The sequence below is a fragment of the Dipodomys ordii genome, unplaced genomic scaffold, assembly GCF_000151885.1.
Source record: "Dipodomys ordii isolate 6190 unplaced genomic scaffold, Dord_2.0 Scaffold4, whole genome shotgun sequence".
In the NCBI taxonomy this organism is placed as follows: domain Eukaryota; kingdom Metazoa; phylum Chordata; class Mammalia; order Rodentia; family Heteromyidae; genus Dipodomys; species Dipodomys ordii.
In genome coordinates this window covers 20,124,991-20,148,545 of record NW_012267220.1, presented here as the reverse complement: position 1 = coordinate 20,148,545, position 23,555 = coordinate 20,124,991, and the positions used below count along the sequence as shown (strand labels likewise).

Genomic DNA, 23,555 nt, shown 5'->3' with positions numbered 1-23,555 from the left:
AGAACTTGCAAGAACTATTGAAGCAATTAGTAACCTAGAACATAGTTAAAGAAGCTAGCCAATATAAAACAAAACACAAAGATACAGAAATAACAAATGGAACAGAGTTTAAGAGGCATAGTAACTACACCAAAAGAGTTTAAAATTCATCTTTCAAAGGATACAGACTGGATGACAGAGACATTCATTTAGGTTATAATGTCTGAAAAGTTCCCAGAGAGGAACAAAGACATTAATCCTCAGTTTCAGGGAGCATGGTTCCAAGGTGACTAAATAAAAAAATAAATATATATTTTGTCACATTGTAGTAAAATTATAAATTCAAAAAAGACAAACAATAGTTTATCTGTAAAGGAACTACAGTTTGTTTGATCATGATAGCAAATAGAAGCCAGAGAACAGGGGATGCATATTCAAAGTGCTGGGAGAAAATGACTGCCGGTTTGGATTTCTGTATCTAGGTAAATTTCTATATAAGAACGATAGTAAATTCATTTTAATAAAATTCTGCAATCATTTATTAGTACCAGACCATCATAGCATCAAAGAAGGGCTGAAACGCAAAAAACCATGGTGAACAAAAACTTTAGTTAAATTAGAGTAAAATTCACTAATACTATTTTTTAAAGTAATTATACTATCTTGTTCAGTGTTTAATAATAATATAGAAGATAATGGGGTACAATTAAAGTAATCTGTAGGAAAAAAATTATTTCCTGTTTCATGACATAATCATAATATAGTTATAGACTGGGACACAGCAGGGTCACAAGTTCTAGGACATTCTGAGAAATTTAGCAAAAGTATCAATATAAAATTTAAAAATGGCTGGGACTATAGCTTAATAGTAAAGGACTTAATTAACATGCATGAAGTTCTATGTTCAATCCAGGGTGTTGTCAAAAAGCAAAGCTTTTTTATTCTTTTTCAATAATTGCTGTAATGAAAAAATAATACTTTTATACTTTTATACCATTTAATGTTGTGTACTTTTTGTATTCTTTCATGTAACTTTTTTGTCCATATTTAAAGTATGAATTGTATATTCTACCATTTGGATTTTAAAATGAATGTTTTGGCATATTTGTTTCTAGGTATTTTCAGAGATACATACTTAGCCAAAATTGCTTTATTTTTAAGAAATCACATTGAGGAAAACAGCTTAGAAAATTATTAAGTAAGCAGAAAAACTGAGCAGAAAGCTACAAGTTTCCCAGATGCTGCAATCTTACACACTATCAATGGCACATTTGTAACAATTAACTAACTTAACACATCAATATTATATAGCTTTCATCTATCCACATATGCGCGCACACACACACACACACACACACACACACACACACACACACACACACACACACACTGCTTTGCTTGCCTTTTGGTATTCCTCATCCTGTGGATTTTTTACAAGTGGATAGTATGTGTATCTATTAGTATTAAATAGTATTATTTACTGTTTACAAGGAATTAGCTACAAAGAGGGGATCAGCATTCTGAAGAATGCCCTAGGGTTGAGGTAGACTACTCTAGAAAGAAACAAATTTGGAAGGGAAGCTCCCTAAATTGGAATTTGGGTCTAGTTAGCAACAAGAGCTTTTCCACAGTTGCCTCGCCAAGGCTGGCAGACATGGAGACAAAGGCTTGGACTGACAACCTGGAATTTTCGGATGGGGAACCATTGGGTAGGCAGGGGATCCCCCACTGGCATGCAAGTGCTTCAGGAGTGGTTGATGAACAGGCAGCCTCTTCCACACAAGCAAGCAGAGAACTCTATTCCTGTTTCCAGTAGGGTACTAGTGGACCAAGGATTGTAAGACTGTTCCTTTTGTTTTGATGATTTTTCAATTTTAATTCTTTAAAAAATTGTTACAAAGGTGATATACAGAGGGTTAAGAATGGTCTTGGTTACTACTTTATAAATGTTCCAAAAGAAGGGTCTGTAGTGAAATCTAAAAACAAATTGTTCTAGAGAGTAAAATATTGAGAGAGGGAGAGAGAGAGAGAGAGAGAGAGAGAGAGGTCTGCATAAGTAGGGACAAGGATTAGATAAATTGCTATTTGGTAATAGAATAGATATGGTGATGGATGGTAGTATAGATTGTATGTTTGTGTCTTTCCCAGATTTATCTGTTGAAGCTCTAATACTTAATGTAGTAGTATTTGGAGACTGGCCTCTAAGGAATTAAGGTGAGTTGAAGACATGGAACTTGCTCCTTCACTTTTTCTCACTTTCCACATACTCTGAGGAAAGACTTTGGAAGAACATAGCAGAAGGTGGCCATTTACAAGCCAGAAGGGCAATCCTCACCTTGATCTCAGATTCTCTGCCACTAGAATTATAAGAAAATGGATTTCTATTCTTTAAGCCATATAAGATATTTTCTTAGAGAAGCCTAAGCTGATTACCCTATTTGGGTAAATTCATTATGATGTAGGAAAAAGTCTACATATCAATGGTGTATTGTGGTCCTTTTCTCGAGTTGCAGTCTGGGAAGATTTGGAGTCTGTATTTGCATAGCTATAAATTGTTCTCTTAGATATTTCATCACAGCTATGCATTTTCAGAGGTTTCAATCCATCACAACTGTTTCTGGGCCTGTGGTTAGGCAAAACATCGTGGAGCTTATGGAGGAGGAGGCTAGGAGGTTATCACCTCATGTAAGATAGGAAGCAGAGTGGACAGAGAGGAACCCTAGACAATACACAACTCCCAAGGAAATGCCTCCAGTGGCTTACTTTCTCCATCTAGTCCTTACATCCTAAGGTTTCCAGCACTTCCTAAACTAGTACCACAAGCTAATGACGAGCAAGCACTCAACACATGAGCCTGTGGATGATATTTTATATTTAAACTAACATTCTTTGGTTCCCAAAGACTCATTGCCATCTCATAGTGCAAAATGCATTAGTCATCTGTATGAGTCCTCAAAGTCTTAACTGCTTAAGATTGTACAGTAGTCTAAATTTAAAAATTTCTTCTAACATTTCAGGCAAACTGAACCATGAATCAAAAAGTCATATACTTTCAAAATATAATGAAACAGAGTAAACATTTCCATTCCAAAAGGGAGGAGTAGAAGAATGGAAGCATCAGACCAAAGCAAGACCAAAACAAAGCAGGAAAAACACTATATACCCTGTGGCCTCATGTCTGGCCTGCATAGCAAGTGGTAGCGTGCTGTGAGCCCCCAAGGGTTAGAACCTGGTTCCTACAGCCTTGCCATTAGTAATGTACGTGGATTTTTTTTCTACTTTTTGTAGCTTTCCTTTGCAGATATCCCTTATTCCTGGTATGGTTAATTTACTGGCATCTCTTTTGCAGCTTTTGCTTTACCTTCATAGTTTAATGCAGCATCTTCTCAGGGGTCCTCTGCATACATTCTAACCCTGCTACCTAGTGCCTGGCCAACCAGGTGTTTATTGGAAATCTCTTTGAAAGCCTCTGTAACATTGCTGCTCTTCAAGTCTGTAGGCCTGCAGAATCATCATAGTGATGACAGCAAGACCTGCTTCCAGTTTGAATGGTGGCTAGAATCCTTTGGGCCACAGCTGCAGTGTCTTCTGCACTCAGGAGCCCTGTGTCTACGGGGCATCCTGGAGGTCTCTTCTCCAAGCAAAAATCTTTCAATTAAGTGAAAAACCTTCAAAGTCTTTATTCTGGGTTAGATGAGGCATGGCCAACGACTAACTGCCACCAAGGCATCTTTCCTAGCCTCGTAATCGATTTCTTCTTATTACAATAGTTTTTATTATCTTTTTTATATTGTTATCTTTAAGTAGTTATACACAGGGTTCCAGGAGGAGGAAGCTTCTATGTCATGGGGGACAGGAAGCAGAGTTAAATGAGAAGGAGGAGCCCAAGATAGTATAGTTAGTTTCCAAGGACATACTGCAATGATCTACTTACTCCACGTACCTCTGAAAATAGCTATGCTAGTTGGGAATCAAGCATTCAATATATGAGCCTGTGGGAAATATTTCATATCAAAGTCATAACAGAATTATTGTGTAGTCAGGCCCAGACAACAGTGGATCCATGGATACTTAGAGATTTGGTTATTAAGAATCAGCTGTCACCCTAAAGAAATAGTATAGTATAATCCAAATATTTGGGGCAGAAAGATTAACAGAAAGGTGAAACATAAAGTAGAAGGGGGGAATCAAAAGGAAATGTGAAATGATTGAAATGGTTCTATCTCCATGGACATGTTTAGTGAACATTGAACTTACCACGTCACAAAGTTACTTGATACTTTAAACTTTGAGCATGGAACTAAATAGTTGGGACTATTTCAAGATCTAGCTAATTAATAGGATTTTCTTAATCAAATGATTGTTTGGCAAGGGAGAAGGAAATTTCCTCATTAATTTTTCATTCTTTATAATTTATAGGTCTAGTATTTATCCATTCTAAAGTTAAAAATTGTAAAGTTTAGAGAGATTAAATATTTTTCCCAAGATTACCTAACTAGAAAGTGGTAAAGCTGACATCTGAATGTAGGCCTAAAAGATTGCAAAGCATGTGTACTTTTGTACCAATATACCATGTTGTGTAATATGAAAAAGAACACTGGATTGGGTGCTATACACCTGAATTTTAGTCCTAGGCTCCTTTGTTGGTGTGGCCATGATAAAAGTCTTCTTATAGACATGGGTTCTGCTATTCACCTTTCCTTTAATATGATTTAATTTGATAGTTTTCCAGTTTGAGTGTGAACTGATATATCATTGTTTTTAATTTCCATTTCCCTGATTACTATAAGTGGTAGAAAAAAACTTTATTTTTTAAAACTTAAGGCCTTGTACTTGATGATGCTGTACTACTTGAACCATATCTGCAGCTGTTTTGCTTTTTATTTTTCAAATAGGGTCTTATTTTTTTTACCTAGCATGACCTGGAGTATGATCCTTCTAATTAACATTACCCCATAGCTGAAATTAGAATTTGTGGAGTGGTTTTTGCTGCTACTAGTGTTTGAATTCAGGGCCTCACACTTCCTTGATTTTCTTGCTTTGTTGGCCATTACTTTCGCTAGTTAATTGAAGTTTGAATCTTGCAGACTTTACTACCTAGGGCAGTGGCTTTGACCTCAGTTCTCTGGGTTTCAGCCTCCTAAGTAGCTGGGATTATAGATTTGAGCCATTAGTGCTAAATTTGGCTAAGAATTTTTGGGTAATAATTTGTTTCCTAGAAATTGCCTGTTTGTGTCTTTGGTTAGTTTAAATTTGATTTTATCATTTTTATGCAGATTTTCTAATCATATTACAAATTATGTATCTCAAAACAAAACACTATTTCATCATTTCTTATTGTTATTAAGTTGACTCTTGTGAAGACTAATAAATGGTCAAAATACGTAGTCTATTAAGAAGTGTCAGTAAGTACACCCTTCTGTTATTGAGGTCTTTTTTCTTTTTTTATATATACCAGGGTTGGAACCCAGAGCCTTACACATACTAGGCAGGTGCTCTATCAAAAAAAGAAATAACAGAAATACACTTGTTGTGTTCAATGTACATTATGTAAAAAATGAACTAAATGCTGGGCGCTGGTGGCTCATGCCTGTAATCCTAGCTACTCAGGAGGCTGAGATCTGAGGATAACGGTTCAAAGCCAGCCCAGGAAGGAAAGTCCGTGAGACTCTTATCTCTAGTAAACCACTAGAAAACTGGAAGTGGCACTGTGGCTCAAGCGGTAGAGCGCTCGCCTTGAGCTGAAGAGTCCAGGGACAGTGCCCAAGCCCAGAGTTCAAGCCTTATGACTGACCAAAAAAAAAAAAAAAAAAGAACTACATAACTTGAGGGTAGGAATGGGAAAGGTGAAAAAGAGGGAGAGTGATGTCATTGATCAAGATTGTACTTGTAACCTGACTTATGGAATTGTAATCTTTTTGTTTAGCTATTTAATAAGAAAATATTTTAATATCATTAAGGAATGGTCAGAGTAATAGGAAAATCAGGACAGCAAGGCTAGGAATCTGAGAAAATAAATTATTTCAAGGAAAAATAGGGTTATCAACTGTGTCAAATTCTGTAAGATGAAAATTGACCTTTGTATTAAGCAACATGGATGACTTTGACAAGTAGTTTTAGTGGAGGTAGAGGGTAAAACCTAATGAACTAATTTCAAAAGAGACTGAGGAAATCTGAGACAGGAAATGAAGACTCTACTCCCTGATGTTCTTTGGTAGAGGGTAGGAAAGAAATGGCAGGAAGTCAAGGAAGTATAACTAAATGGAGAAGTAGGACAGCTTTGTTTCTAAGATGAGAGAAACAGCAACAAGTATATGAAGTGAAGTAGTCAGGAGAGGGGAAATAACATTAGGGCTGTAGGGCAAGGGAGTTATTACTGCAACAGTCTTGAATATACAAGGAAAGAAGAGCTCTAGGCAATAAATCATTGAACCATGCTTCTTTCTAAAAAAATACCTTCACTTGTCAGATGTTAAGATGATATATGAGAAAGTACTTGATAGTCTTGTAAAGAACTCTATATAAACATAAGCTATAAGAATACAAATAGAGTCTTTAACACTCATAAATGGTCAGTTGCTTTATCTCTAGTAGCTTTTGTTTATTTGATCTCAGCCAGGAATATATTACTGGCTTGTCTTCAGCTGTAAATATTTCTACACAGATGAATTTGCTAAGCATCAACACATCTCACCCAGAGTACTTTGGGATTTTCCCATACTGGGAATTTGATATTTAACCTTTCGACCACCCAACAAGCTAAAAAACATTACCTCTTTTATCTTCTTAGACTCCTTTAAAGAAGCCTGAAGCCATAGGTGAAAGCCAAATGTAATATTTCTATGAACAACTTTTTAGTTACTTGAATAGAAACTAATGTATGTCCCATAAGATTCTTGCCTATAATAGTCTTATATGTAAATTGAGGAGATTATTTGTTCTTTAATGTTTCATAAAATGTTGATATAATTGCCATTTCCAGGTAGGAGCTAATACCAAATGTTCAACTGCCTACATGAAATGAAATTAAATATACCTTAGAATATTTTTTAAGATTTAGTATTAACTGGATTTAATTAAAACAATGTGTCTTAAGGAAACTAATAATGATGAGTATTCTGAATAATTTGGTTAGTACAAATGATTTTTGTTTTTCTTCCATTTTTCATTCTCATTTCTGTTTCTTGGTTGCTAAAAGGTAATGCATTATACAGTGTTCAGAGAATTGTTTCAGGTTACCTCTCTATGTTATTATCAGCATGTAGGCATCTGCTTCTCTAATTGTCTAGTAGTGAATCCTTTATCTGGCATTTAATCTTGCCTCCCTGGGAAAACCAGACCTTACCACAGAATAAATTTTCACCTCCCTGACCTGAAGTAACATGAGCCTATGTTTTGGCAGTGAACCTTTGCTCTGTTATTCGTAGGTAGGATAATGATGTACTCTGTTGCCTGAAGGTCCTACTTCAGTACCTTAAGAAGAAACATCTAAATACTAGTTGCAAATGTCTGCATTTGGAAATTCCAGGCAGGTAATTTCACGGACAACATTTTTTTTTCTTTTGAAAAGGTGAGGTAATTTTTTTAAATCAACTTTTATCATTTTTACCACTTCTTAAGCTTTTCATCTTCCGTCTGTCAGCAGGACCAATAGGATCTACAGCTACATAAAAGTCATAATTTTTAATAAGTAATGTGTACTATTTCACAGATTGATTTGGAATTTTTTCTACCATGTAAATTCTCCATTGTTATAAATAACAGAAGGTATGCAACACTTTTTGATAGAAATAATTCCAGTCATTAGCAAAGTTTACTACTTCTAAAACATACTGTAATCATATTTTATCTTAAACTTAACAATATCTGTGTTTTCCTGTTCTGCAAAAAATTAGCGCTATAAAATTCTTAAGCTTTCTAGTTATAATCGTTGAATTACTTTTAGTTTTTGCTACAAACTGTGTAGTTTCATTATCTTGAAGTTTAATGCTATTTTACTTTTAGAGTAATCTTATAACTTTAACCAAAGAAATGTAGCTAGAATGTAAAATGTAAGGCTATATACATTATGTGTTTTTTCAAAAAAAATACTGTATGCTGTTTCTTTTACTTAGAGTTTATTGGATATTTTCAGAGTAGCAATCTATCATAAAATTGTGTTTTTTCAAAAAAATACTGTATGTTGCTTCTTTTACTTAGAGTTTATTGGATATTTTCAGAGTATCATAAAATTGTGTTTTTTCAAAAAAATACTGTATGTTGCTTCTTTTACTTAGAGTTTATTGGATATTTTCAGAGTAGCAATCTATCATAAAATTTAGTAATAGTGTGGTTTTATGAAGAAGTTGTTGCTCTTGTATCTGTAATTGAATGAATTTGGTTTTTGTAAATTAAGCTATAGGCAATAATGGTAATTATTGTTCAGGTTCCCCTGGGTATGTGGAAAGGTCTGTGGTGAAGGAGCAAAAGACATCTGTTTATAATTGATGTCTTTAACCATTCAAAGACAGAGAACTACACATAACTTTTCCCTTCCTTCCTTCCTTCCTTCCTTCCTTCCTTCCTTCCTTCCTTCCTTTCTTTTTTTCTCTCTTTCTCTCCTTCCTTCTTTCCTTTCCTTCCTTCCTTCCTTCCTTCCTTCCTTCCTTCCTTCCTTCCTTTCTGTTTTTGTTGTTGTTGTTTTGTTTTTGGTGCTAGTCTTGGGCTTGAACTCAGAACCTGGGCTCTGTCCTTGAGCTTTCTTTCTCAAGGCTAGCACTCTACTAGAGCCACAGTTCCACTTCTGTTTTTTTGGTGATTAATTGGAGTTAAGAGTCTCAGGGACTTTCCTGCCTGAGCTAGCTTTGAATGGTGATCCTCAGTTCTCAACCTCTTGAGTAGCTAGACCTGAGCCACTGGCACCTGGCCCATAAATGTTTTTCTTAATGTTAAGGCAATGTTTTGTGGAAAAAGTAGGAATCAGAGGTACTTCATCAGCATTGGCAAAACAAACCGTTAGAGAGCATAAGTGTGGCTAGCATTAACTTTCAAGCCAATACTGGCTGCATTTCAGAAATCAGAAGAAAGGTACAGTTTTCTATGACTAAAATGTCTGGAATTCTCAGCCAAAGTTAGAATTGCAGCAGGTTAGTGTTCACAAACTGATGTGTTTTGAAGTTAATTCATGCGACTTTTAATATAGGTTTTTCTTTTGGAAGTTAGTCTAAGTCCCACAACATACATGCATATATCTAATGCTTTGCTCCCTTATCCTTTGTATTATGTATGTCCTTGATGTTATCACCAGAGTTACTGTAATAGAGACTACAAACTGTTAAACACAATCTTTGCCCTTCCTCATTAGGATAGGGATGTTCATTTGTTTATTTTCCAGCATCCTTGCACTTAAATGTGATCAAAGTGTCTTCTGTTCTCTTCAACTAAATGTGAACAAAAGTGATTTACACCGCTTCTAGTCCTGGGCTACAAATATTTGTCATAATCTTCCATACCTCTCTCTCTTTCCTCAGTTAATAATGTCAGAGTCATCTTTATACCCATGGTCTCCGAATGACTGCATTCAGAGCCCCTCCATCCAAACCTAGTACTAGTATGTTCTTTCTGGACCCTTATCTAAGAAAGAAATGAACTCAGTTCTCTTATGTTTGAGCCACTACATTTGAGGAATTAAGACTATCATATTAATATAATAAAAAAGAGACTGAATAAAAAAGACCTTTATCTTTGGGAAGGAAGGTGGTTGGTTTTTGATAAAAATGAATGTCAGTTGAACTAGTATGTATTTTCCTAGTATGAAAGTTGACCTGACTGTCTACTTGTAGGCCAAATTTATCACAAACCCTCAGACCAATAGGAGTTTCAAGTTATCATCTAGTTGTTCACTTTGACATTGACATTGTTGATTTAACTGATACCTATGATTTAGCTCCAGTCATTTATAATTTATAACTTGTAATATTATTATAATGTTATATATTACATGTTATAAATTATATATATAAACATATAAAATTTCCTATTCTTAGATTCCTATCTTTTCCCCCCATGATCTTATGCTAATTTTTCAGGGACTAAATTTCTTCCTCCTGAACCCAGGTTTTTCTTGATCTACTGTCTCTTCTTGGATAGTGGACTTCAACCAATTTTCATGCTACTTGAACCTCTGTATATCACCTTTATTCATGGATGAGATCCAGAGTCTGGATCTTGTACTTGTCTGAGGACCATGCCAGGTAAATTGTGTTATATCTCTCTTACTTTTCCTATTCTGGCTTTTCATTCCCTTCACTGTTGCCTCTATCCTTCGAGAAGCTCCTCCTGCTTTTGTACTAAATGTGAGCCTATTTCAAATTATGTTTGTCTTTTTGTCAAGTAACAACTAACTGCTTTCTCCTAGATTAGAATGCTCAATGTTCATTCAAGTTTGAAAACTATATGCTCTTTCTTCCTTCCCTAATATATTAGCTATAAAATTCTCACCAAATATTCTGTCCATTTGTTCTTGTTATTTATGAATTTCAATTTCATTAACCTTTTCTGAAAGGATATTATTGATGCAAAAATTATTTCTTTGCTATAGAAATGAGTTTATAATGTATAACTGAAAGAATCAAACTGAAGTGTTATATAGGAAGTAACATTGTATTTATTTTAGAATCCTCTTTTACAGGCTGTAGAATTTTTTATATGTTCTGATCACTTAGGAAGTGGTGCCTAAGGGTTGAATGTTTCAAACCTAAAGACTTAAGTCAAAATTGTTTACCTGCATCCTTGCTAAAGAGATTTTCCACAATTTTTATTCTAGTAAAATAATAATAGAATGAAAAATTAATTCCACAAACCTCCTTATTACAACAGCTAAATGTAAATTATAAACAGCATCAATTTTAAAGATAACATGTTTTAACAACTTTTTTTTTTTTTTTTTTGTGGCTGTGGGGCCTGAACTCTGAACTCTGGGCCTGGGCGCTGTCCCTCAGCTCTTCAGGTCAAGGCTACTGCTCTACCACTTGAGCCACAGCGCCACTTCTTGCTTTTTCTGCTTATGTGGTGCTGAGGAATCGAACCCAGAGCCTCATGCATGCAAGGCAAGCGCTCTACCACTGAGCCACCTTCCCAGCCCATTTTAACAAGTTTTTGAAAGTGCAGCTTGGGCCACAGTGGCATGACTTGACTTAGGAAAGCAGTTAGGCAGCACGTTATTAGGAGATTCACCCACTGAGGCCCTGGGAAGCAACAGTTTTACTTACCAACTCACCATTGGATCCAGAAAGAAGCTAGGCACCCTTGCTCTGTGAGGTTAGCTCTCCAAAATCATCTGCACAGTTCTCAAACACTGACAAGAACCCCATTTGTCCCCATCCCTGTGTGGCTTCAGTGATAGGCACATAGGCTTCTCGCCTGTATGTTGCGTGATACCTATTGTACACACTGAGGCAGCCTGGTCCCAGTGTGATCCACAGAAATAGATGGATACCTTACACCAGGATCTAGGCACACTGTCACTCATAGATGACAGAAAACCCACCCCACTTTAGCACAGCTGGAAGAGTAGTCCCATATCCTCTTAACTGCAACCTGAGCTACTGAAATGTCTCTAACATCACTGATTTTGATTATTTTTGAAGAAACTCCATATTGCACTAGTTTCCACGTAGAGCCAAAGTCATTGAAGCCTATCTAAACAATACTTTAGGAGAGATCACCAGGAGAAAGTCTTTTATTTGAAAACCACTCTATAAAAATACTTGAGGTGACTGTTCCACCAAATACATAAAGATCAACAAGAAGCATGAGAAGACAAGGTAGTGTAATGCTTTCAAAGGAACTGAACATTACCACCTCCCCCCAGAAGAAATCAACCAGCTACCATTATTCAGAATAGCTAAGAAGTAGAAGCACTCAAGTGTCAAGCAACAAATAAGTGGGTAAAAAATGTTATATATACACAAAACAATACTATTTAATCATAAAGAATGAAATGTTGTATTTTGTAACATTGTTTTAAGTGAAGAAACACACACACATACACACCAACAAATATTACATGATATCACTAATGGAATTTGTAAAAGTCAGATATATAGAGGCAGAAAATTAAATAGTGGTTACTAAAACCTGGAAAGGGTTTTGGGGAATGGAAGATAGAAAGTGGATGTTTCACAATTACACAGATTTAGTTGGATAGCTGAATAAATATTTTATGTTTAACACGAGGATTTTTAATATTTCAGAAAGAAGAGCTAAATGTCTTCAATGATAAATATGCCAGTAATCCATATCTTAACTTTACAAATCTTATATAAATATATTTAAATGTTATATTTACCTAGTAAATATGTGTAAAACCAATTATGTTATTAGAAGTATATATTTTTGTTGTTGTTGTTGGTCGTGGGGCTTGAACTCTGGGCCTGGGCGCTGACCCTCAGCTCTTCAGCTCAAGGCAAGCGCTCTACCACTTGAGCTACAGCGCCACTTCCGGTTTTCTGGTGGTTTATTGGAGATAGGAGTCTCACAGTTTCTCCTGCCCGGGCTGGCTTTGAACCGCGATCCTCAGATCTCAGCCTCCTGAGTAGCTAGGATTACAGGCATGAGCCACCAGCGCCCGGCCTAGAAGTATATTTTTAAAAGATACCTGTTATTATGTTGTACCTTTCTCACTAAAGCTTTGAATTTTCCTTTGGTAACTCAATATTTAGTTTGGAAAGAGAAATCTCCGTTCTGCCTATCTTAAAAGAAACTCTGACCATTCTTTTGTCTGTGTATTTGACCCAGACTCAATATTCTTTTGGGTACTTATTACATAGTGACCAATTATCTTTTCATCCTCAACCATTCATCTTTTCATGTACCAAGTAGTCACTGGCACTATAAAAATTAAGAATTTATTGATCTCCTCAAGGAATTCACAATTCAGTGACAGATATAGTAAGAATGTATAAAGGAAATACTATTTATCCAAGGGTTCAGGAAACTATTGTCAAAGTGTAAGATGTTATTACAGTAAATGTGGTTCATAAGGGTAATTTGGATCTTTATTTACAGAAGGTATGACAGTACAAGTTTCCTGGCAAATGGCTGTCATGAAGAAAATGTATAAGCAATAACTTCAGAGAAATGGCAAAGCTAAGCATCTAAACTAAACATCTAAAACATTACTGAAGTTGGCCCTGGCTGATTAAATACAGTATTACAGTTTCTACAGCTCATCCCAGGCACAGATGAAAATTTGATTCATTCTTGTTTTTAACAAGTTAAGCTTAGACTTTCATTAATTATAACTTAAATTATTTTTATAAATTAATTGGGAGCCATTGCTCATGTTGATAATTAGCAGACAGTCTTTAAACAAAAGCATTACAGAGACATAATAAGAAGCAACCTAACATTAAGTGGGTAGGAAAGCATGTATCTTAATTCCAAGGGAAACTAAAGAAATATCAGGAACCATGTTAGATGCATGCTAACAAGGAGGCATTCAGGCACTGAAAATGGGAAATAAGGAATCCAGGTTGATATCAGGAAATCAGAAGCTCATTTCCTGATAGGATAGGCAACATCCAAATCCCTGGCCTGAGAGTATTTGGTTACTAACAACCTGAGATAGTATTGGTTGCAGAGACTGATTAAAAAAAATAAGAACTCAAGGTAGCAGCAAAATTAAATAAATCAATCTGTAAGAACTTTTAATCATAACAAATTTAAATTGATAAGCTTTAGGTAACCTTTGTAGGATTAACCTCAACAAAAACTTTTAATCAAACAAGAATGTCTTACTGCATTCAAGAGCTTCATCAGTAGACCTGTTAGTAAGATCAAAACCATGCAAACAAAGGCAGGAATGTATGGACAGAAAATATTTCACATTATAATAATCATTTTAACAAAGTACGTCCAAGAAAGATGCCATGTAGAAACTGTGTTGGATTAACTTTGACATAAATGCCTCTCCTGTCTTCCAGCTTTATAAGCTGTATTTTTCTTGGTTGCCAATATTAACTTTAAGGGTTTCCCTTTTAGTATTTCTTAACAGTTTGCAATTTGCCACTTCTTTAACTTTGAAATATGTGATTTTTTTTTAGTTTGACCACCAATCTATAGAAAATTAAGAATTTTGCTTAAATAACGGTAGCTTCTGTAACCCCCTCTCCATCTCTATCTCTTCAGTTCACAGTTATATTACCACTTTTGAAAGGCTTATTTAGTTCTTTTTTATTGTTATTGTAGAGTTTATGAAGCTAAATGGATGTAATTCATTTTGGTTTCTGGATTATCTTTCTCCATTGGCTTTTATAAATTTTGATGAATTTTTACTGCGTAATTTTGATGCAAATAGTATAATTTACTAAATATTACTGAAAGATGTTTAACTTTAAACATTTGAAATTTTTAAATTGCTTTCTGTCTCTCATTGAAGAATGATTTTTGATGGTATTTTTTATGGTTTTACACTGAATTTGTAGATTGTTTGGGGCAGTATTGCCATTTTCCCAATGTTAATTCTTCCAATCCAGGAACATGGAAGATCTTTCCATTTTCCTAAGTCTTCTTTGATTTCCTTCTTTAAAATTTTAAACTTCTCACTATAGAAGTCTTTAACATCTTTGGTTGGCTTTTATTTTTTTCTTGAGGTAGTTGTAAATGGAGTTGCTTATTTGATTTCAGTCTCTAACGTCTCATTTTTTGTATATATTAAAGCCACTTTTACTTTACACTCTGCTAATTTACCAGTTTTGAATCACCTTTAGTAGCTTGGGATAGGAGTGTATAGGGTCCTTTATGTACAGGATCTATAATCTGCAAAAGGGGATAGTTTTACTTCTTCCTTCCCTTTTTGGATCCCCTTTATGTTGTTCTCTTGCCTTTCCAGCACTATATTGAACAAGAGTGGAGTGAGTAGGTATCTTTCTCTCATTTCTGATTTTAGAGGGAGTGGTTTTAATTTTCCACCATTTACAATGCTTAACAAGAAATGTACTCATTACCTTACTGATGTAACTGATGTAATTTACAAGAAAATAAAGTTTGAAAAACAAAACAAAAACAAGAATAATGTTGGTTGTAGGTTTGTCACACACAGCCTTTATTATGTTGAAGAATGTTCTGTGTATTTCTAGCTTATTCAGAGCTTTTATCATAAAGTGGTGTTAGAGTTTGTCAGAAGCTTTTTCTGCATATATTAAGATGATCATGTTTTTGTTTTTATATCCTGTTGATGTGTTTTTTTAAATTATACTTACCAATTTACATATGTTGAACCAGCTTTACATCTCTGGGTTGAATCCTGTTTGATCATAGTGTGTAATTTTTTTTTGTTGGTTGTTAAATTCAGTTGTCCAGAATTTTATTGAGAAGTCTTACGTCTATGCTCACCAAAGAGATAGATCTGTAGTTCTCTTTCTTTGATGGATCCCTGTCTGGTTTTGGGATAAGTGTAATGATAGCTTCATAGAAAGAAGTTTAGTAGTGGTAGTCTGAGGAGTATTGGTATTAGTTCTCTTTTGAAGGCTTTATCAAATTTGGCTACAAATTCAACAACTTCTGAGTGTTTCTTGATTGTGAGGTCTTTTATTGCCATTTCAGTCTCATTTCTTGTTATGGGTCTAGCTCAGTTAAAGTATATTGGTGTTCTCTAGGAATTCATTTCTGCCAGATTCTCCAATTTATTGGCATAAAGGTTTGCAAAATATTCCCTTATAATATTCAGAATTTTTGCTTGTTTCTGTTGTGATAGTCCATTTTTCATCTCTTAATTTCATTTATTTGGGTGATTTCTCTTAGTTTTACTGAAGGTTTTGTTAATTTTATCAAAGAAACATTTTTTATTTTGTTGATTCTTTGTAAGTTTTTTTAAAAGTCTCTACTTTGTTTCCATTCTAATTTTTATTATTTTTCCATCTACCAGTTTGGGTTTGGCTTGCTCCTGTATTTTTAGGAATTTGAGGTTCATCATTTGATATTGATTTGAGATTTCTTTAACTTGTTGAAGTAGGCACTCATAAACTTTCCTCTGAGTCTTGCTTTGTGCTGTGTCCTAGAGGAGATGGTATTGCATGTTTTTATTTTATGTTGAATTCCAGAAACTTTTGATTGTCCATTGTTATCTCTTCAGTTTTCCACAATCATTCAGCAATGTTCAGTTTCCATGAGTTTGAATATTTTCTGTGATGACTATGGAATATCATACAGTTTCCAAAAATGTTTTTCTATTGTAACACTGATACAGGAAAATGCCCCTGATATGAGCTCAAAAGATAAGATTTTTTCTTTTTTTAAAACACAAGCAATACAGAATTATATTTATAAATTTTAAAAACATCTTCTAGTTTGCATACAAAGTCTATGAAAATCTTTTATTAAATAAATTGAGTGCAAGAGAAAAGTAGCAATGGGAAACTATTTGTCTACCAGTTAAAGTCTTGAAATGAAAGAAAACTCTATGAGGCTTTACTTAAGCCAAGATTTTCAGAATGAGCATTTGTGACTGACTATATATTGACTTTGAATTAGTGATTTTGGCCCTAAGCTAAACAGGACCTCCATATGGTTTCCAAATAGTCATGAGCAGCCTACCAGAATTTTAGTTCCTCCTTTAGAATGTTCATGTTCTTTTAGAATATATTTATAATCAAGTAAATAAAACTGTACACAGTGCCTAAGTATGCATTTCAGTATTCCATCTAAAGTTTACCAGTAGTCTGTAATTTAATGTTATTGCAACTGAAAGAAATAGCCATCCCCAAGCAAATCACAACTAACATTTAAAACTGTTCATACATCAATGGGTCTTTCAACTTTAATTTGTTTTATTCATATGAAAAATTTATAAAATGATTATGGTTCTCCAAACATGGACTGTTTAAATACTTTTTCGTAAAGCTGATTAAATCACTTTTAATAAAATAAAAAAAAACTTTTATCATATAAAGAGGCTCATGTCTATAATCCTAGCTACTCAAGAAGCTGAGATCTGAGGATCAAGGATTGAAGTAAGCCCAGGGCAGGAAAGTTTGTGAGAATCCTATCTCCAATAAAGTACCAAAAAAACCCAAAAGTGGACCTGTGGCTCAAATTGTAGAATACTAGCCTTGAACACAAAAGCTCAGGGACAGCATCAAGCCCCATGACTGGCACAAATAAAACTTTTTCCTTATAAAAGATGGTGTTGTTTACACAGTCCAAGTTTTTTTCCCCCCTTTCTTAATTGTAGGTTGCCATTAGCAAAACAGATATCGAAGACTTGGACCTGTATGCTACATCAAGGGAGAGAAGATTTCGTTTATTTGCTTCTATAGAGTGTGAAGGGCAGTTATTCATGACTCCGTATGATTTTATTTTGGCTGTTACCACAGATGAGCCCAAATGTGAGTACATTTTAAAAGTTACCTTAATAATTGTATCTGTATTAATTATTTTCAAAAGCCTTCAAAGCTGATAATAGCAGAATAATAATGAATAGTAAGGGTTTCTGGTCAGATTAACTAGGTAAGATGGCAGTAAGAATGCAGTTTGAAAAAGAAAAAAAACAAAACAGTTCTGTGTTCTGTAAAAGTATGGACAGGAAATATATTTTAGAATAATTAACATAACGTCTTATACATCTCATTGTTGCAATGGGTGGCGGTCAGGGAGGAGGAGAGGTGAGGGGGGAAGATGGGAAGGGATGGGAAGGGGAAACAAAGGAGGAGGCAACAATGCTTGATAAAGAATGTACTCATTACCTTGCTCATGTAATTGTAACTCCTTGGTACAGCATTATCACAATAAAAAAAAGAATAATTAACCAAAGTAATTTTTTTCAAAAGTCTGTTCTACAGTGTTACCAGGTATTTCTTACAAACCCTTACTGCCTTCTTTTCAGAAAATTCCCCTTTCCCAAACTTCAACCTTATCTTATTTTCAGTATTATATAACACACACACACACACACATACACACACACACACACACACATACATACATACATACATACATACACACACACACAATTCATGCCAGGTGCCAGTGGCTCATGCCTATAATCCTAGCTGTTCAGTAGACTGAATTCTGAGGATCATAGTTTAAAGCCAGCCTAGGTAGAAAAAAGTCCATGAGATTCTTATCTCCCATTAAAAACCAAAAAATCTGAAGTGGAGCTGTAGCTCAAGTGGTAGAGTACGAGCCTTGAGCAAAAACGCTCAAGGACAGTACACAGTACACAGTATCTGAATTTAAGCCCCAGGATTGGCACAAAATAAATAAAAAAGATTCATTCTGCCTATTACTTCTTTCTTGATTCCCCCACTTTTTTGGGAGGATAGAGCAGTAGTGAGAATTAAACTCAACGCCTCATGCTTGCTAGGCAGGGTCTCTACTATTTGAATACTGCCTACAACTCCTGTTTTCTTTTGGTTATTTTCAAGATCGGGTCTTACTTTATGCCCAGGTCAATTTGAGTTGCAGTCTTCCTTTCTGTGTGTTTCTGTCTCACTGGGGATGGCAAGCATGAAGCACTGTGCCCAGTCATTGTTCATACCCATAGCTGGCTTAACATTCCAGCCATTGATACTTTTTTGCCTGTGCTGCCCTCAAACCCTGATCTTCCATCTCTGCCTCCTAAGTAGCTAGGATAATAAGCATAAGCCACTGAGCATGTCCTGTCTATTAATTCTAACTGATCCAGTCTGACCAGGATGATTAAGAAGACTAGTCAAGAATTTTATTTCTATCTTGCATTTGTTCTAGCTGTTCCACATAGCAGCTTATCTTTTAGATAGGTTGTTTCTTACTTTCCCTTACGACAGTAATTCTCAAACATTTTGGCATTATGTACACTAATGCTGACCTCCCTTAATAGGCAGCTGGACTCTTGTATGTGCTTTTGTATTGAACATGTTAGAATATGTTGTTTTTCAGGAAAGAGGTGAAGAAAACTCAACCTTACTGATACAAGTGGTAGAAAAGGGAAGAATTTTGACAGCCTTTTTTTGTTGTTGTGCATTATTGTGGATATTAAAAACGTGCCCACGGGGCTGGCTGGGAAGGTGGCTCAGTGGTAGAGTGCTTGCCTTGCATGCATGAGGCCCTGGGTTTGATTCCTCAACACCACATAAGCAGAAAAAAAAAAAAAGCTGGAAGTGACGCTGTGGCTCAAGTGGTAGGGTGCTAGCCTTGAACTGAAGAGCTATGGGACAGCACCCAGGCCCAGAGTTCAGGCCCCACGACAGACAAAAAAAAAAAAGTGACCACTCCACCAAGTACATCCTTTACACATTTACACAACAGCCTTTTCTGATGACAAATACTCTTCTTTGATCTTATACCACAACTTGCTTAATGGTAGTTGGGCTTGAAAGCATCCAAAGATGGTGATGAAAGAGTAATTAGTACTAAGAGTTTCTGGCCCAATTACCTGGATTGGTGGCAGTAAGAATGGAGTTTGAGGGCAATAATCACTTTATCAATTTGTAATGATATGTTTGAGATGAATTGTATATGGACAAGATGAAGTAGATTGATCTATCTCAACTCATTTCAGCTCACTTCATGGTAACTCACTAAAATCAGTATACCGAATATTAGACTAGAACAGTTGAAGTCATGTTTTCTTTTCTTTTGAGTCAAGAATACAGAAAACCTTAATTTCAAATAAGACCTATTAGCTGTGTGTGGTGGTGCATGCCTATAATCCCAGGTATGTTGGAGGTAGAGATGGAAAAAAAAAATGATTTGAGGCCAGCCTAAACAATGAAAAACAAACCATATATGGTAGTGCATGCCTATGGTCCTAGCAATTTGGGGGGTAGAAGGTAGAAGGATCATAGTTTGAGTGATCACTTAGGTGTGTGATTCCAGTCCCTCACAAGCCAAAGTCTTGAATTCAAACTTTGGTACTGCCAAAGGGCAGAGAATCCTCAGTAATTGGAAACATGAGCTCTTTTGCAAACTAGTTTTTGTTTGTTTGTTTGTTTGATGGTGGTTCTGGGGCTTGGACTCAGGGCCTGGGTGCTGTCCTTGAGTTTCTCAAAGCTAGTGCTCTACCACTTGAACCACAGCACCACTTCTGGCTTTTTCCTAGTAGTTTACTATAAGTAAGAGTCTCATGAACTTTCCTGCCTGAACAGGCTTTGAACTGCAATCCTTAGATCACAGCCTCCTGAGAGGCTAGGATTACAGGTGTGAGCTACCAGTGTCTGTGTCAGACTAGCTTTTAATGAATTGATTTTTGTTGTTTTTGATTATTTCTACTGGAGAGCAGGAGTGAAATCTGTACAGACTTCTTCAGATGTACATGGTAGGTAATTAATGCAATGTGTATGAATAACACTGTCTCAGGGGAGTGATTAAGGCAAAGACCAGATTGCAGAGCTGAGAAGCAGGTGACGACATGAAAACAGTGGATATCAAGGACTCTTTGGAGACGTTTGACTACCAGAAAAAAAAGAAATTCAGCTGTAGTGAAATTTGTAGTAGAGGTTTAATTGTGAAGATCTTTACCCATAATGATTTTTAAAAAGAAGACTTTGACCAGAGATTGTAAAGGTAGTATCTAGAGGAGTAGAAACTATATGATCAAAACCATAAAATTTAAAAGTATTGGTATGTTCTTGTACTGTTTTGGAAATGTGTAGGGCAGGAGAGATTGAGAAGGCTAAGAAGTAGGTAGGGCTCTTTACAATAACAATTCAAAGGCCGTGATAAGAATATAGCCTCTGGTCTGGGAAGATGGCTCAGAGGTAGAGTTCTTGCCTTGCCTGTATGAGGACCTGGGTTCCATTCCTCAGCACCACATAATTGGAAAAGGCCAGAAGTGGCGCTGTGTCTCAATGGCCTTGAGCTGAAGAACTGAGGGACAGTGCCTAGGCCCAGAGTTCAGGCCCCACAACTGACAAAAAGAAAGAATATGGCCCCTTTTGGCACAATGTGGAATTTTAAATATTATTGAATGATCTTTTACAACTTTATTAATAAAGTTGATTAACTTATTACTATTACTCATTTATTTGTGAAATAATAATAGATTCGTAATGAATTTTGGAGAATTGAATAATGGTGCTTCATATAGTACCTGTACATGAGCATTTAATGAATATTGATATCTGTTCTCATCATCATCTCACTTTAATTCATAACCATGATCTAAAATTTATGATATAATGTTGTGATGACATTCATGAGAAAAAAGATACAGTGTATAAATACTTCCTTAAGATTTCTGAAATATTAATACCTCAAATAAATGATAATTAGAAATACATCTGTTGATTTTAATTTTGTTTTTGAAAACTAGGTATCTTGTTTTCCTTTTCAAGTAAAATCTAAAAGGTAAATTCCCTCCTTTAATAATTGATTAGTTTTGCATAGCAACAAGAAATTTTCAATTTAGATTTTTGAAAATACGTTATTTTAAAATAGTTTAGATATTGAAAGTGTCACAAATACAATAAACATAAAACATAGTTTAAGAAATAAAATATTTTAATAGAATTAAAGTCTTTCTCACTTGTGATAGCTATATGTATAGTAACTTCATGTGAAATGAGGAAATTAGAAACAGAAAATTCTCTGAAGAACAATCTCAATGGCTCTTTAGGCTTTATTTTAAAAGCTAATAATATTGAACATGGTACAGTTCCTGAAGAATATATCTTTTGTGAATAATTTACAATAAACTCTACCAAAGTCAAGAGTATGTCTAAATTCCTCCTCTGATAAATAACTTGTGAACATTGCGTAAGAGCATGGGCATATACTTTTATGTCATTTACTTTTCTGTAGTGTTGGTACTATATTTCAGGTGCAACAGAATCAAACACATTATTCAAACTGTTCTGTTTATTTTGAAAGTGTCACTGTGAAATGAATGTATGCAGTATCATAGGGTTACGTGCTATATTCTAATCTACAGAGCTGTGAATTTAGTCACTTGATTATATGTTAGTACAAACTATCTGAGTAAATCCAAGATGTTGTTATGACATACTGATAGAATAAGATGTTGTTATGACATACATAGCTTTGTGAAAATCAGTTTACCAAACTTTTGGAAAATTATTTTAAAGTAAGTTTATCTTAAAGTAAGTTACAATATTATCTTAAGGCTCATACCTGCAATCCTAGCTACTAGGAGGCTGAGATCCTGGTTCAAAGCCAACCCAGGCAGAAAAGCATTTGAGACTCTTATCTCCAATAAACTCATAAAAAGCTGGAAGTGGCACTGTGGCTCAAGTGGTAGAGTGCTAGCCTTGAGTATAAAGAGGCTCAGGGACAGAGCCCAGACCCTGAGTTAAAGCCCAGGACTGACAAAAAGAAAAAATGAGAGATGTCAACTTGGTGTTAGTAGCTCATGCCTGTAATCATAGCTACTCAGGAAGCTGAAATCTGAGAATTGCTGTTCAAAGCCAGCCTGAACAGAAAAATCCTTGAGACTCTCATCTCCAGCTATCCACCAGAAGTGGAACAGTGGCTCAAAGCAATAGATTAACTAGCCTTGAGCAAAAAGAGCTTAGGGACAGTGCCCAGGCTCAGAGTTCAAGCCCCACCAACCAACAACAACAAAAAGAGAGAGATGTCTTTTCTTAGAATTTTGAAATTTGATACCTTGTTAATTATATTTAAATAGCCATCATTGAGATATTGTTCATTATGAAGAAGTAGACATTTAGAAGTAATTATTGATTGTTATTTTAGTGTAGCTGAAATAATTTTTGCCAGTTTTCCTAATACAGTTATGTTATAGGATATATAAGCCTGGAGGTAATTCTTAGTTATTAGGAATTAGCAATGTTTAAATCTGAGCAAAAGCAACAGCAATAATGAATACAAATTTGCCCTAACATAGTGTGATTTGTGGCATATAAGATCTTTGAGGAACAGAAAGATCAGATAAAAAAATTGGTTCCATATAGTATATTCAGTTACAACACTCAAGACACATCTACAACAGTTGTAGGAGAAATGGGTGATAAATAGGATGGAAATTTCCCTTTCACTTTGCCAGCTCTCCCTGTTATCTCTTTTCCTCTTATTTTTCTTCATTCTTGGTTTTATCTTTCTTCATTCTAGACAGACCTCAGCTATGAATTATTTTCAGGGATATTAATATATCCTAAAGGATTAATATTTTATAAACATCAGAATTTGTACTTTTAATCCTTGAGGATGTTTAATTTGAAAAAAATATTATAAATCCAGAAAGCTATAACATAATATGGTTATGGACTGAGTGGTAGCTCACACCTGTAATCTAGGTGTTCAATATGTAAAGATCAAGAGTATCAAGATTCAAGGCTAGCCTGACACAAATTTAGCAAGACCTCATCTTAACAATGGTGTCTATAATGCCAGCTACACTGAAGGCATAGGTAGGCGGTAGATGGTCTGCAGCTCGCTCCAAGCAAAAAAAACTCTGAAAAATAACCGAAGGCAAAATGAATTGGAGGCATCTTACAAGTGTTAGCATGCCTGCAAAACTCCAGTACAACAATAACAACACCAGGGGCTGGGAAGGTGGCTCAGTGGTAGAGCGCTTGCCTTGAATGCTCAAGGCCCTGGGTTCGATTCCTCAGCACCACATAAGCAAAAAGAAAAAAGCC

At 35.3% G+C, this 23,555-nt stretch overlaps 1 protein-coding gene across 1 annotated transcript in view; it reads left to right on the top strand.

The window, feature by feature from the left end:
• Positions 1-1,633: 1,633 nt before the first annotated feature.
• Micu3 (mitochondrial calcium uptake family, member 3) overlaps positions 1,634-23,555 on the top strand; it is a 68,689-nt gene continuing 46,767 nt past the window's right edge. The window contains exons 1-3 of the mRNA XM_013024075.1: positions 1,634-1,688; positions 3,479-3,606; positions 17,192-17,345. Of these exons, the coding sequence (XP_012879529.1) occupies positions 1,634-1,688; positions 3,479-3,606; positions 17,192-17,345 (337 nt within the window). The remainder of the gene's footprint in view (positions 1,689-3,478; positions 3,607-17,191; positions 17,346-23,555) is intronic.